The sequence below is a fragment of the Suricata suricatta genome, chromosome 16 (genome assembly GCF_006229205.1).
Source record: "Suricata suricatta isolate VVHF042 chromosome 16, meerkat_22Aug2017_6uvM2_HiC, whole genome shotgun sequence".
NCBI lineage: Eukaryota > Metazoa > Chordata > Mammalia > Carnivora > Herpestidae > Suricata > Suricata suricatta.
In genome coordinates this window covers 40388684-40404510 of record NC_043715.1, presented here as the reverse complement: position 1 = coordinate 40404510, position 15827 = coordinate 40388684, and the positions used below count along the sequence as shown (strand labels likewise).

Genomic DNA, 15827 nt, shown 5'->3' with positions numbered 1-15827 from the left:
TCCTTGCCTTGTTCTCACCATGGAAGCCCCTCCCAGTTTTACCTGTTGTACCTAGGTCCACCCCTGAGTAGGAGACCCTCCTTTCCAAACTGACCACTAGGTGTCAATCTCTCAGTGGCCCTGCACTTGGAACCTGGGATTCTCATTGCTGGCCTGCTTTCATTCTCTGGTGGGTCTTACTGCCGTCAGGGGTTGCCCCCACGCGCCTGTATTATGTTGCCTGAGAATTCTTTGTGACCTCGATTTGTTGATGACATCTCCCACGGGTTTTGTCTTTTGCTATCCTACTTAATCTTCCTTTTAAGAGGAGATTTGGGGAAATTACAAAACCATGCTGTCAACATTTGTATCTTACCTCTCTCCTCCTTTTGTCGGTTTTCACAGCCTGGACCGCATCCATCTCTGTGTGCTTTTGATTGATGTGTGAAAGAACTCTCTAAGGATCCAGTCTGCAGAGAATGACTCACCCATTCTCTAGGGTGTTAGGGGTGGGCTGGGCGAAGTCACATGAGAGAGCGGCGAGCTTCCAGGTTTCTTATGAGGGAAGGGGAAAAGCCAATAGGATTTTTAGACTGTGACAAAAATTGCACATTAATTTGTATGTATATTTTGTTTTGTTTGGAAGTGATCATGTTGCAGGGTTTTACTACTAAAAAGCCAATTTAAAATAAAGGAAGCATCTTGCTTCTTTATGTTTTTGTCCTTTTTTCCCTCTTATACAATAGATTATTTTATTTTACTCTTGCTTTATTAACTGTAATATTTTTAGTAGCATCATGGTCTAGAATTTTCTGATACACATGCTTTATTCTGGGTTTGAGTTCAGAACTTGCCTTAGTATTAGGGTTAAAATAATAATTTTGCATTTTGGGTTTAACTGTTGTCAGAGTCTAATTTAAAACTCTCAGTTTATTGCTTCTTTCTTGGCTATGGCTGTAGTGAGTGTTGTTTTTAAATATCTGTAAGAGATTGCTAGTATCTTGTAAATTACAATAACATAATCTTCGTATTATTTACTGTAAATATGATTTCTTCTTATAAAGTATGACTTTGATCTTCAAAATATTTTGTCATGTTTATTGTACATTACATAACTCTAAATCTTGATCTCAATTATGTGGGTGGGAAAAGCAAATCAGAAGAAATAAAACTGAATAGAATAGAAGAATCAGAGGCAAAAAACCAGAATTTAGTCAAATGCATCAGATCAAGGAGAATTTATAGTGGGAATACAGGTTGGTTTACCAGTTAAACTAATCATTGTAATTCATTAGATTTTTAAAAAAAATTCTTAATGTTTTTTATTTATTTTTAAGAGACAGTGTGAGCAGGGGAGTGTCAGAGAGAGAGGGAGACACAGAATCTGAAGCAGCCTCCAGGCTCTGAACTGTCAGCATAGAGCCCGATGCGGGGCTCGAACCCATGAACCGTGAGATCATGACCTGAGCCGAAGCCAGATGCTTAACCAACTGAGCCACCCATGTGTCCTTTGTTCTTCATTAGATGGACAGAAAGAAGCAAAACCATTTGATCATCTCAATAGACAACAAGAGGCATTTGCTATATTTCTAAATTAATTCAAGATTAAAACTCTTGGAAAATTAGGATTAGAAAGTAACTTTAACAGTCTCATAAAGAGAAGCAACATTATGTTGCTTAAAATGTTGAAAAATTTTCTCTTAAGATTGAGAAAAAGATGAAGTTGTCTCTTCTCACTGTTAATCATTGGTAAGCTGAAGGTTCTAGGTAGAATTAAAGACTAAAAAGACAAAAAAAGACATATTCATGAATGATATGAAGATCAAAAGCAAAAAATGTAGGGGTCTCTGGGTGGCTTAGTTGGTTAAGTGACTGACTCTTGATTTCAGCTCAGGTCAGGATCCGATGGTTGTGGGATTGAGCTCTGCATTGGGCTCCACACTGATCATGGAACCTCCTTGGGATTCTCTTTCTCTCTCCCTCTCTCTCTCTGCCCTTTCCTCTCTCAAAATAAATAAACTTAAAAAAAAAAGAAGTACAAGTAAATTTATTTTAGTGTTCAAATGACATAATCATTTATGTAGAAAATCCTAAGGAATCCACAGAAACAGTAGAACCAACACATGAATTTAGAAATGTCATAAGATCAAGGTCAGTATAAAGAATTCAATTGTATTTTTGACATTTGTACTTTCAGTAGAGCAGTGGAGGCAAATCTGACTTCAGGGTATGTTAAGAGAGAATGGAAAATTCTGATTCAAGTGGAGGTGGAGTAAACACATTCCCCCTTGCTCTCCATCTGAATGTAGCTGAAAACCCTGGGAAGGATGCATGAAACAGATATGAGAGGGCTCTAAAAAGTAAGTGGTAGAAGACAGACTGGGGATGGAAACCACACGAAGTACACCTAATCCAGGGGTGAGTTTCTTTTTTCTTCCTTTGTCTCCTGGCTAAGACCCAAAGAAAACTTGATCTTTAAAACTGCATAGGCAGAAATATCTGGAAGAGAAGCCTTTTCTTTCTGCTTTAAGAAATAGCCGTAATGGCTGGAATTTCCCCAAATTTGGCAAAAGGCATAAAAGTACAGATTCAAACCCAGTGTACTCCAAACAGAAAAATTCAAAGAGATCTATAGTCAGACACGTCATAATCAAACTGCTGCAAACAAAAGATAAGAAAGAAAAGTCCTAAAAGTAACCAGAGCAAAACAATTGTATATAGGTTCACCATGATTTGCGACACTGTGGGTTTCTCACTAGCTTCTATGGAGGCAGGAGGCAGCGGAAAGATTTTTAAAGTGCTGAACGGAAAGAGCTGTCATGTCAGAACTCCACGCCCAGAGAAAATGCCCTTCACAAATGAAAACAAATTGGACACTTTCTTAGATGGAGGAACACCAAGAGAATTTGTCACCAGCAGACCTGCTTTAAAGAAATGTTAAAACAAGTTCTTAGGCAGAAGGGAAAAATGATGAAACTTTCAGAGGGAAACTTGGAACTTCGGGAATAAGGAAGAGTAATACAAATAGAAAACATGTGGATAAATATACCAGTCATTTCCCCCCTCCTTTAAGTTAGTTAAGATATGTATGGTGGCTGAAAACAAAAATTATAACATTATCTGGTGGGGTTTTCATTACATGGAAATGCAATGTGTATGGCAGCTGCAACAGAAATGAGGGAGCGTGAAGGGTCCAATGTGGGGACAGGTTTCTGTCTTACCCATTTGAAGTGGTAGAGGGTGATGTCAGTGAAAATGGCCGAGTAAGGACATCCAAAAGTCTCTTTTCCACAAAAGCAAGGAGAACATGGGCAAAACCTGTCAGAATCAACTTTCTGAGAACTCTGGAGGCTTGCAGAGCATTTATTTATTTATTTATTTATTTTGAAAAATGGCTGACTCTCAGAAAAACCAGTGAGTTCCTAGTAGTTTCCCCCCTCCTTTTACTCCATGGTTATTCTGACAACCAACAGCCTGCCACCGTGGTCAGAACCACGAGTCTGGCAAGCACTGGAGGGCAGATGTGGCTGGAGCTTCTGCAAAAGCTCCGTTCCCAAGATTGGACTCATCTGGGGCCCCTGGAAGACCTCGCTCACATGAATGTCTTGATCTGACCATTTGGAAGCCCACCGTTAACAGCCTTTCCCTTGGGAATGTTTGTGGTAAACAGCCAATGGCAATTGTTTAAGGTTTAAGCTTCCCCAGGCAGTGGGTAATATTGGGGGCAAATAATAGTCTAGTCAAAGGCAGACAAAGAAAAGCAAGAGAATGACATGTTCATGGGGCTGCTGCTCCAACATATTCCTGGGAATCTAGAAGTCCACGCACACGCTCAGGGTTGGACATATGCTCAGGAAAAACCTGAGAATGTCCCGTGCTTTCATCTTTGGCTGACTTTGAGGGTTTTCACAAGCAGGGAGTTGAGGCTGGGCAGAGTTATGAGTTGCCTCACTGAATGCTGAGGGTGTGCCCCGACGTGCATAAAGAGCTCGTCAGCAGAGCCTTAAGAGACCTACTGGCTTCAGGGATTTAGGGAAATCTGTCCTTCACTGAGCAGAGGCTTCAGTGTCTCCAACAACAAAAGTATATATCTTATAGTTCATAAAGGTCCTTCAACAAACAAAACAACAAGAACCAAAGAACTAGCACTACCAACAAACCTTGGGAAAGTGGGGGCAGGGGAAATCTGAGGTCCAGAGTTGTCACACTATAGTACTTAACATGTACAGTTTCCAAACAAAAAAAAAGCTATGAAACATTGAAAGAAATAAGAATGTATGGCCCATACACAGGAAACAAAGTAGTCAATAGAAGGTGTTCCTGAGGAGCCTTAGATGTTGGATTTACCGTACAAAGACTTTAAGTCAATTATGTTAAAGTGTTCAAAGAATGAAAGAAATCATGTCCATGAACTAAAGGAAAGTATCAAAATTATCTCATAAAGTAGAGATTAGCAACAAAGGGTCAGAAATTATAAAAAAGAGCAAAGTGGAAATTTTAGAGTAGGAAAGTCCTAAATTACTAGAGGGCCTCACTAGTGCACTTGAGGAATTCAGTGAACTTAAAGAGGTCAATGGAGATTACCCAGTCTGGGGAACAGAGAGAGAAAAGGATGAAATAAATATGAACACAGCCTCAGAGACCTGTGGGGTACCAGAAAGCATAAGCATAATGACATCCTAGAGGGAGAGGAAAGATTTTAAAAAGGACGGAAGGAATATCTAAAGAAATAATGGCATAAAATGGCACTTCGTGTGCTCTTGGTTTTGCGGGCAGATTCCTGCGATTCATCGCTTCCATACAACACCCAGTGCTCATCCCAACAAGTGCCTCCTCAGTGCCCATCACTCATTTTCCCCTCCTCCATCAACATTCAGTTTGTTCACTGTATTTAAGCATCTCTTATGGTTTGCCTCCCTCTCTGTTTGAAACTGTTTTTCCCCTTCCCTTCCCCCATGGTCTTCTGTTAAGTTTCTCAAGTTCTACATATGAGTGAACACATATGGTATCTGTTTTTCTCTGACTGACTTATTTCACTTAGCATAATACCCTCCAGTTCCATCCACGTCATTGCAAATGGCAGGATTTCATTCTTTCTCATTGCCCACTGGTATTCTATTGTATATGTAAATCACATCTTCTTTATCCATTCGTCAGTTCCTTCATTTTCTAATAATATGTTCTTCATTTCCTTCTGAGGTGTCACTGGGGGTATCCTTCAAGTCCCAATTTCTATCAGCAGCCTGTTCAGGACAGTTTGGGCTTTCTCTATGATGTCTGTCAAAATTCTTTTAGCCTCTTCCCACTACTTGGTTCCAAAGCCACTCCTACATTTTTAGGTATTTGTTACAGTAAGTAGCACTTTATTTCCAGGTAACAAAACCTTTACGAGTTACCTGTCTCTGCTGTGTGGTAAAGGATTAGCTCAGCAGGTCTGGGTTGTCTCAACTTGGTATGTTCCAAAGAAAGGTCTGGTTCTTGCTTGGCTCCAGAGAGATGACGCCTCCTCCTTTTGAGTATCCTACCTGTTACGTGTTTTACCTGAAGCCATGGGCCATGCCAGAGAGTTAATGGTAACATTTTGATTTATGATTTTGTGTAGCCATGGGCTACACAGTATGTGTCTGCTCTCTGGGAAGGCTGGATATTGAAGGTCACACACCCAGGGAGTCAGCCATGCTTATATAACAAACCTCCAATAAAACCTTGGATACCAAGCCTTGAGTGAGTTTCCTAGGCAATACTCTGTGTGAGTTGTCACACACCGTTACTGAGGAGTTAAGTGCTGTCCATGTGACTCCAGTGGGAGAAGGCAACTGGAAACCGTGGCCTCTCCTGCACTCTGCTTGATGCATCTTTTCCACTGCTAATTTTAATCTGTATCCTTGAGCTGCAACACACTCTAGCCAGGATTATAGTGGCTTTGCTGAATTATGTGGGTCCTCCTAGCAAATTATTAGACCTGAGGGTGGTCTTGGGGACCCCTGCACCCACATGCATGACAAATTACCACAAATTTATTTATTCCTAATATTTTTTGTTACATCAATTAACCCATTTACGATAGGCTACCAGTGTTTCAAATGGTGGAGCTTCTACTGGTCTTTCACGTCCTCCAGTCTCCTGATGGCAGATTTTACTGTGGCAGCAGAAGTGGAACGGTGGGTTCAGGCACAACTTGCTCCTGTTTTCACGCCAGAGCCACAGAGCCAGATCCCCACAGCTCACATTTCCATCTCCACTTTGTCCCAGAAGGAACAAGTATACTTGGCGCACTGCCTTACTTCAATCTTCTTCACCATTTTCCTGAAGGAGGCGCCATAATAGGTATTTACCGTATTTACCAATGATTCCCAACCTTCTTGGTGCACTTAGCCGGGTCTGAGCCCAGAGAGTCAAATTACTACACATTGAGTGACTTAAAACACACTGTTCTCTCACGAGAATGACGGGGTTGGCTGGACTGTGTTCTTGTCTGGAAGACCAACCTGGGGAAGAATCTGCCTCTGAGTTCACACAGATTGTTGGCAGAACTCGTTTCCTTGTGGCTGTAGGGCTGAGGGCCACTGCTTCCGACTGCCTCGGGCTCTGGAGGCTGCCCCCAGCTTCTCAGCAAGAAGTTCCTACAGGCCTCAGGGCCTTTCTTATTTCTTCCCTGAGAGAGTCTCTCAGGGGAGTTTGGCAGCAAGATGGAGTCTTACATTATATGATGTGGTCTTGGAGTTATCCCGTCCCCTTTTACCTTATGTTGTTGGTTCGAACCAAATCACTTGCCGCCCCCATTCACGGGGCAGAACTGTTCAAGGGTGTAATATCAGAGGGTGGCATTATCATGGGAGGGTCACCTTAGAGGATGTCCAACACAAGTCTTATGAGGAGTTTCACCGTAAAGGGAAAGAAAAGTAGGGCATCGACCAGAGGGTAGTCAGGTAAAAAAAAAAGCTTTGAGGTGTGGAAAAATGTGTGCTGATGAGTGTGATTCAATAGAGAGGAAATATTTGATGAAATGATGCTTTTTGGGTCAGCCATTCTATTCTTCTTAATATTAAGTGCAATAAAAATTCTTATTTTGCCTTTCCCATATCAGAAAATACCTAACTTATGGGCCTCATTTACCCAAGTTACGGTAGGGAATATATACGCTAGGGAAAGGTCAGGAAGGGTGATCGTTTAGGATGTGGGAGAAAAGTCTTAGAGCCTATATTTTTATTCTTTGTATGCTACCCCCTACCAATTTTTATTTTACCTGTTTTATAATATACATGATATAGCAGTACAATATTATGAATAATTTATAAATAAAATCCCATACATTTGGAGAGCATGTTAACATGTGTTTTTTACTAATAAGGTGCCAAATAAAAAAAATTATAAAGTACTTTTCCATCTTAGAGGTTTGTGTTTGGGGAAAACATTTCATTCTATTTAGTGTCTTCAAGGAGTGATGTGAAGAAGTGATGACTTAAAGTTAGTTTTGTGCTCAGGTGTCATGTCCCGCCCCGGCCAGCAGGGCGGAAAATCCTTGCGGGTTCTTGATCCTGAGAGAGGGAGAGAAAGGGCAGGAAGGGGGAGCACAGAGAGTAAGGACACAACACATGGAATCTGATCAAGCCTCTTCCCTTATTCAGAAAACACTGTCTCTTATAAAGGTTTTTAGGCGGGAGAACAAGGCAGCTGACCTAGGTAGGTCGGTTGCTAGGAAACAGGGTCAAAGCTAGGGTAAAGGAGGAAACAAACTAAAGTTTTTAGCTCAGCACGCGAAGGGCCGATACCACCCCGCCTGTAGGCGATTGAGCTTTGTTTTTCTGGCTTCTCCTGGCGGGGAGGGGCGCTCCCCTGCCTCTTTTTGCAGCTCCCCTCAGGGAGTGACATTACCGGCTAGTAAGTGGCCGAGCAGCTGAATCTTTGCAGCTCCCCACACTCAGGTCCTCACATTTATGAAAAGGTATCACTGGATCAGGACAAGCTACTGGTGACCTCAGGATTTGATGTGATTTTTAAACTTTCCTTTTTATAGCTTTTAAGGTTTAAAAGTTTTTCTTGCAGGGCGCCTGGGTGGCTCAGTCGGTTGAGCCTCCGAGTTCGGCTCAGGTCATGATCTCACAGGTCATGAGTTGGAGCCCCGCGTTGGGCTCGTTGCTGCCTGCCTGTCTCTCTCCCAAAAAATAAAACATTAAAAAAACATCTCCGTTTGATCCCCAGCCCTCCAAATCTGAATCTGCATTTCACAACGCATGTTAACATGGTTTGTATCAATATTTGAGAAGCACTGTTCTAGGTGTTTGTATCACCAGGAAATTTAGGGAAACTGTCTCAAATATACGCGAGGCTGGAGTCACAGAAAAAATTATTCTTGCAGAACATGTTTGCTAATACAAAATACATAATAATGTTTATATTTCAGTACTTACCACTTTCCTCAAACCTAATAATTCTATTTTAGTAATAATAAATGTGACATACAACTCAGTTTCGTTTGGTTGAGTTTATGTTAAATACTGATGATTGGGCCATTTTCTTAACATATTAGGGCGCTTTCCTGGCTTATAGTTGAGCCTACTTAGAAAATAATTTAGGCCCAGGAAGCTAGGAACTGAAGCAATTTTAATCAGAAAGGGTTTGGTGCACTGCCTTTTATAATATTCCTCCTCCCTGGAAGGATTCCATAAAGACTTGGTATTTAAGACTTAACCACGGTGCCATTTTATTTGTCATTCTAGGACATACTCGGGGCCTCAGAACAGATACTGCCACACCCTAGAGATGCCCTATTGATTGTGTGGCAGTGTGTTTGTCTGGGATGGCAACGCACATCTTTCAGTCTCCGGAAATACATGGTTTTCAATCTTCAGCTTTTGAGGGGTTTTGCCTCGAGAAAGACCCCAGTGCAGTGCCCCCTGCTGGTAAGTGGCAGCTGAGAGTTCACATCGTGTCAGTGATGGACAGAGTGGGTCCCTTTGCTGACACTGAGCCCGGGGTGCTGCTGAGCCTGCCAGGTCATTTTAGATCAGGTCATTAAAGGAACAGAAGGTTGAATCGATATCAAATGAGCAGCTCATGGTTCTCTCTCTATTTTTTAGACATGTTATGATCTGCTGTAGTTCAGTTTGGCTGATAGAATATGTTTGCCTCAGTCTTAGTTCACGTGGTGAGTCATTGTGCCCTAGTTCTCAGGAGCTGTGTCCTTGTTCAGTCGGTAAACCTAGACTGAGCCTTGGCAGAGATTTTAGTTTATTTTATATTTATTTATTTTGGCAGAGATCTTAAACATGGAATATTTTGAACGTTCTTTTTGTTAACAGTTAGAAAAGCCCTTTAAACAAAAAGCTCTTTTCTTTATACTTTCATTGATAAGAATTAGCACACAAGTGTGCACATTTCTAACTGATGATAATCATATTAAAGAAAATTAATTAAAATGAAAGATCAGATGAGTGTTTAGATTATTTTAACTTTGGCGTTTGGTGAAGGTGATTGTTTTATAGTGAATAACTATAAAATTATTAATTCTGCCCCTGCAGTGGGTGGCTCTGATGTTTTTGTATACATCTGTGGTGGGTATGTCATGGCAATGGTATTTGGGGGAGCCTTTGAGTCAAGAATGTAGTACAGACTTCAGGATTTTAATGTTTTAGGTTCATAAACAGGTAGGTATTTCCAGTGGGGTAGGAGGTGTGAATTTCCTTATTTTGATGTTTTCACTGTGGTTTCATATTAGAATGTCATTATTTGTATGAATTCTGCACTAAAGCATTCCATTCTGGTAAAACATCATATTTGCAGCTTGTTAATAATGATTTAAGGAAAATAAGTTCTTCCTATTTTAAGTTGAGATTGTGTACAAATAAAAAGAACAAGAGAAGGAAACTAGAAGACAATGAGGACGGACAACTCTCTCTAGGAGTTTTATTATAAAGAAGAGCAAGGAGACGGGACAGCAGAGAGTGGAGAAAGAAGTAGACAGAGTTTCTAGGATATGAGCACAAGCCAAGCATGGAAGTTTGGGTTAGTCATCCAGGGAAGGGGCTAGTTTATACCTCAGTGATTTCCAAGAGAATAATTCACACTGGTTTCCAAGAACCTGTACTTTCCCGAATCAACCCTACTTTCAGGAAGAACTTTATACCTAAGATAGGTTGGGATTTCTGTATTTTAAGTTTCTTTTCTCTTTTCTGTGAATATAGAGAATATTTGTCACCACATTTGTTGAATATGTTTAAAACCAATTATTATCACTCCTTAAATTTCCCTTTTTAACCCTTAGACTATTTGAGTCATTCATCGAACAAACATTTGCTGAATTTGACTCTGTGAAGCAAAGAGATGGTTAGTTTGGGTATAAAACAGATATGTTCCCAGACTTCTTAGATCTTTTTTAAATGTATTTATTGAGAGAGAGAGAGAGAGAGAGAGAGAGAGACAGAGAGAGAGAGGCCATGAGTGAGTGGGGGAGGGGCAGGGAGAGAGAGAATCCCAAGCAGGCTCTGCACCACCAGCAAGGAGCCCGATGTGGGGCTTGACCTCACCACATGAGATCATGCCTCGAGCCAAAGTTGGACACTCACGGATGGAGCCACCCAGGCACCCCTGGACCTCTTAGATCTTCGAGTCTGTCGGTGGCAGCTCATATTAAACAAATAATCATGAAATTGTGGTGAGGAGTATGAAAAGAAAAATGGGGATTTAGATAGACTATAAAAGGAAACTTGAATTTAAAGTGAGGACTTAGGAAGCACCTCATTAAAGAAGTGCCAGTCGAACTGTAACACAAAGATGAGAAGGGCATATGTGGGCACAAAACCGGGAGGCGAGCTCTTGTGGCAGATCGAGCAGAGTGCCAAGACCCAGGGTGGGCAGGAGCGTGAGCAGGGAGTAGAGGAAGCCAGCGAGGTGAGGGCACAGGCAGCAGGGATGTGGGGACTAGAAGGGGTCAGCGAGAGGAACAGACCTCAGATCTTTGCCAGGCTGAGGGTTTGGAGTTTCAGGTTTTACTGAAGGGGATGCCAAAATTAGATTTGTGAGTTGTTTTTATTTTTTATTATTTTAAAAAATGTTTATTATTGAGAGAGAGAGAGCGAGCGAGCAAGTGTGCAATTGGGGAGGGCAGAGAAAGGGAGACAGAGGGTCCAAAGTGGGCCCTGTGCTGACAGCAGGAAACTCCATGTGGGCTCCAACTCATGAACCATGAGATCATGACCTGAGCCTAAGTAAGATGCTTAACCAACTGAGCCATCCAGGTGCCCCAGGAGGTTTTTGTTTTTTAATGTTTATTTATTTATCTTGAGAGAAAAGAGAGAGAGGATCCCAAGCAGGCTCTGTGCTGTCAGTGCAGAGCCTGATGTGGGGCTGTGGGGCTTGAACTCACAAACTGTGAGATAATGACCTGAGCTGAAATCAAGAGTTGGGCGATTAACCAACTGAGCCGTCCAGGTGCCCGCATGAGTTGTTTTTAAAGATCACTTTGGCTGGTTTGTGGAGACTAGATTATCGGTGACAGGTGTGGAAGCAGAGAGGCGCGAGGAGAGGCTGTTTCACTAACCCGGGTAAGAGACAACCGGTAGCTTATGCCACCATGTTAGCAGTGGAACAGAAGAGAAGTTAATGACCGTATAATTTTTGACAACAGAATGGATAGAACACGTTGATAGATTACATGTTTGGTGGGGAGATAAAATCAAAGAGATGACTTTTGGATGTGGCCACAGTCATAGAAAGAAAAGCAGGAGAGGGAGGGGTCATGGAAGCTGAGTGTAGCTGAGCATCTATTGCATTAAGCAACACGGAGCCCATTGATGATCTCAGCACAGCAATTTGGGCAGATGTAGGAACAGAATCCACATGGCCGTGTGTGGAACGGGGCATGGAGACTGGTGGTGAAGCGATGGAGAGACGGTGGTGGAAGCCTTTGCAGACGCTCGTCAGTGAAGGGGAGGAGAGAGCTATAGCCGGCCGGGAAAGGAAGGTTAGGAAGGGTGGGATGAGATAGGCTGACGAAGGCAAGCCAGGACTCTGATGGGAACAACCATAGACTCACCAGCAAGGACCCCTGTGGGCAGTCTCAGCAGAAACTCTGTGTTCCAAGATGAGTAAGGATGTTTCCCCCACCTTTGTCTTCCGTGCAGATACCTACCGGGGCCCCACAGAAGCCCCCCGTGGAGGACATGGTCCCAAGTCAAAGGTGGACCCAGCCTCTGAATCGGAGATTATTTCTGATACCTAGAGAATGAGGGATCCTAATAGATACTAAGGTCCCTAAGAAAAGAGGAAATGGCGTGTCTTGTCACCTGGGCCTGTGGACCGGAACTTGAATGCTTTACTTCTGTGGTATCCCCAGTAGTATTCTGTTATTTCTGCTGCCTAGACTCCTCTGCTGCTTACATCGCCCCTTCCCCAATTCCCATCAGTCAGGATCAGCTCAATGGCTCGGACCTCTGGGATGAGAGTACCCTCTGTGCTCTGATGGCATCAGGGTGCCCACTTCCATCTGACTTACTGTGTTGGGTCAGAACACCAGTCAGCTGTCTCCTACTTGTGCTCTTTTTCTCTACGTACCCCATGATAAGCACGGCACCCGGAAGTAGAGCCGCTGAAAGGCAGTTGACGTCTAGAGATAGGAAGGAGCCTAAGCTTGGGAGCCATATTTTAGGGCCACCTCTCTCACTGGCTGTGTGGCTAGGGGCCCTACGTAGTTTTGCTGGGCTTTGTTCTTCATCTGTAAAATGGGGGTATTAAAAGTCCTTACCTCGCAACACTGAAATAATACCTATAAAGCAGTAACAGTGCTGGGTGGATAGTAAGTGCTCAGTAAGTGTTGCTATCCTTATTAAGACATGGTGGATATCACTATATTTTTTTGGAAAGAATAAATGAGTCAACAAAAGAATAAAGTATGATCTAGAAAGAACCTGTTTTTCAAGGTCTCTTCTGCCAGGCTGACTTGCATATATCTGTGGTGAATTGCTGAAGTTCATTTGGCCAATTTTCAGCCCACGAACAAGGAACAGAATGAGGACAGATAAGCAGCTGTTTCCTGGGGGGACTTGGTACCTGGCAGAGCCTTCGGAGCCATCTGATCAGGAGTCCATGCCCGGGACCTGTCCCTGGGGAGTTTGTCCCTGAGGTCTGTGCAGCGGCCCCAGCGTGAACATTTCTATAAGGCACCTTGGGTGGTATATTTTTCTGCAACACACAACTCTGTTTGGGCAGCTGTAACAAAAACGTCAGAGGCTGGGTGTCTTAAGCAAGAAGCATTTATTTCTCAGTTCTGGAGGCTGGGAAGTCCAAGATCGAGGCATTGGCAGTGCCTTGTGAGGGCCTGCTTCCCAGTTCTTAGATGACCATCTTCTCTCTGTGTCTTCACGTGGTGCCAAAGACTGAGGGAATTCTCTGAGGTCTCTTTGTGCTAATCACTCCTGAAGGCTCCACCTCGGGCATCAGGATTTGACACATGGATGTTGAGTCCATAGCAGTAGCTGTGGATACTTCTAAGTCTGGAGTTCCTGAATTCTGTGACTCTCTCTTATCACACTTCTGGCTTCTGAATGGCATATCTGAAACTACTCTTTGCATATGTGTCTCATGGCAATCAAAGCTTTAGGAAGGAGTAACAAGATGGCATGTTATTAATCATGAAAGAATTATATTTTCTTATGAAACCATTTTCTTAAATCATTTATTTGGGTCCATATCTTTGCATCACAGTGAAAGGGTATTTTAAAATGTTTTATCAAAGTCAGGGAGGATTCTCTCTGCCATGGTGTTCATAGAACAGTTTGGTGATTTTCTTCCCAAGTGGGGTGATAACTTTCTATTTTAAAATTTTTAAGATGTTGTTAAAAAATTTATTTTTGAGAGAGAGAAAGAGATAGCATGAGCAGGAGATGGACAGAGAGAGGGGGGAGACACAGAATCCGAAGACGGGCTCTAGGCTCTGAGCTAACCCGATGCTCAAAGCCTGACATGGGGCTCAGACTCACACACTGTGAGATTTTGACCTGAGCTTAAGTCAGATGGTTAACCGACTGAGCTACCCAGGCGCCCCAGTGATTTCTTTGAGAGACACAGTCCTTGGGAGGCAGTCTATCCAGGAGGGTGTGCTTGGTTCTGAAAAAATTGCCTGCATGATTGGACGCCCCAGGCCAACTCCATCAGCCTGCCCTGTTATACGTCCTGTTCACACACCATGGATGGCACAGGGATTTGCGTGTGGGAATGAATGTATTATTAGTATTTTTAAAAATAATTATAAAGATTAAGTCATGGGTAAGGATAGTGGATTCAGCATATGCATTTACTTTTGATCCCTCTTGAAATCCTACCAAAACAAGCATAAGATGATTTTTTTTAAAGAGAAAATACTCTAAGACCAAAACAAACAAAACAATAAAGAAGACAGCATCATTTTAGAAGCTAGAGGGCACATGAATGAGAGGTAACTTATTTAGAAGACAGAAGAAAGCTGTGTCCTGACAGGTGAGGAACCACGCAGCATCCCATTTTATATGACAAAATCCCACAAAGCCTAAAAACAGGGATTATATGAAAGGCTGTCAGAAAGCCTATTAGAGCCCCAGACCCTGTCCGCCCCTCTCGGATGCCAGCAGAGGGCAGCAATGCTATCATCTGGGGGGTAGAGGCGAGAGGTCCTGTTCCCCGAAGAGTTGGCCACCGGGTTCACAGCTGCTCTCTGCACTCAGAGCCTTGCAGTTAGTTCAGAGTTCTTTAGTCCAGCACCTTGACCCCGTGGTTCCACAGACCTTCTCCCTTCCTCACATCAGCCATGGCACGTTGGCCTCATCATTATTGGGACCTGCTGACTTAGACATTGCATTCTGGGTGTGTTGCATGACTGTCCTGTTGAGCTCCCTCAACACAGTTGTGTGACTGGGACCCTGGGGCTACCCACTGTTCTGCTCTTTCTTAGTCTTCCGGTTTCCCCCCTGACATCCCATCCTCCCACCCTAAAATGTCTTGGAAATATGGGGCGCCTGGGTGGCTCAGTCGGTTAAGCATTGAATTTTGGCTCAGGTCATGATCTCATGGTTTGTGAGTTTGAGCCCTGAATCAGGCTCTCTGCTATCAGTGCAGAGCCCATTTCAGATCCTCTGTCTTCCTCTTTCTCTACCCCTTCCTCATTGGCTCTCTTTCTCAAAACAAATAAATAAACTTAAAAAATAATATTTCTTGGAAATAGAGCTGGCATTTGACTTTCCACGGTATATTATATTTCCCTCCTCACTTCTGGCCTCATGGCCAACCCTTAATCGTAGAGGGGATCTGAGAGGAAGGGCATGAGGGAAGGAGCAAGGGGAACAGGGAGACTAAATCAAGAGGATCCCCCAATCTCTGATTTGTTGCTTACAAGAATACTCTATCCTCTCCTCCTTTGTTCCTGGCACAAACAGAGATCTGCTGCTCTCTCTGTGACATTCTGAGCCACCTGGGTGTCTTTATCTCTCTAGTCTTGTCCTAGTGGTTTCCATACTTTTTGACTGAGACAGATAGTTGACATTGATCTCCAATGTGCACGCACACACACACACACACACACACACACACACACACCTTACAGGTTTCAGGAAGCAATTCTTCTTAGGATGTTCTCTGATATTTTCTACTTCGTTCTGTTTGATTCTATCCATTCCGTTTAATTTTCCTTTTAAATTTTTTTTAATGTTTATTTATTTTTGAGAGAGACAGAGACAGAGTGTAAGCAGAGGAGGTGCAGAGAGAGAGGGAGACACAGAATGTGAAGCAGGCTTGAGGCGCTGAGCTGTCAGCACAGGGCCTGATGCGGGGCTCGAACCCACAGACTGCGAGATCATGATGTGAGGTAAAGTCGGATGCTT

General features: G+C 43.0%; 1 protein-coding gene across 1 annotated transcript in view; it reads left to right on the top strand.

Annotated features, from left to right (window-relative positions):
• LOC115280323 overlaps positions 1 to 15827 on the top strand; it is a 214548-nt gene that overhangs the window by 92310 nt on the left and 106411 nt on the right. Inside the window, exon 6 of the mRNA XM_029925145.1 lies at positions 8700 to 8882. Coding sequence (XP_029781005.1) covers positions 8780 to 8882 — 103 coding nt within the window. The 5' untranslated portion in view covers positions 8700 to 8779. The remainder of the gene's footprint in view (positions 1 to 8699; positions 8883 to 15827) is intronic.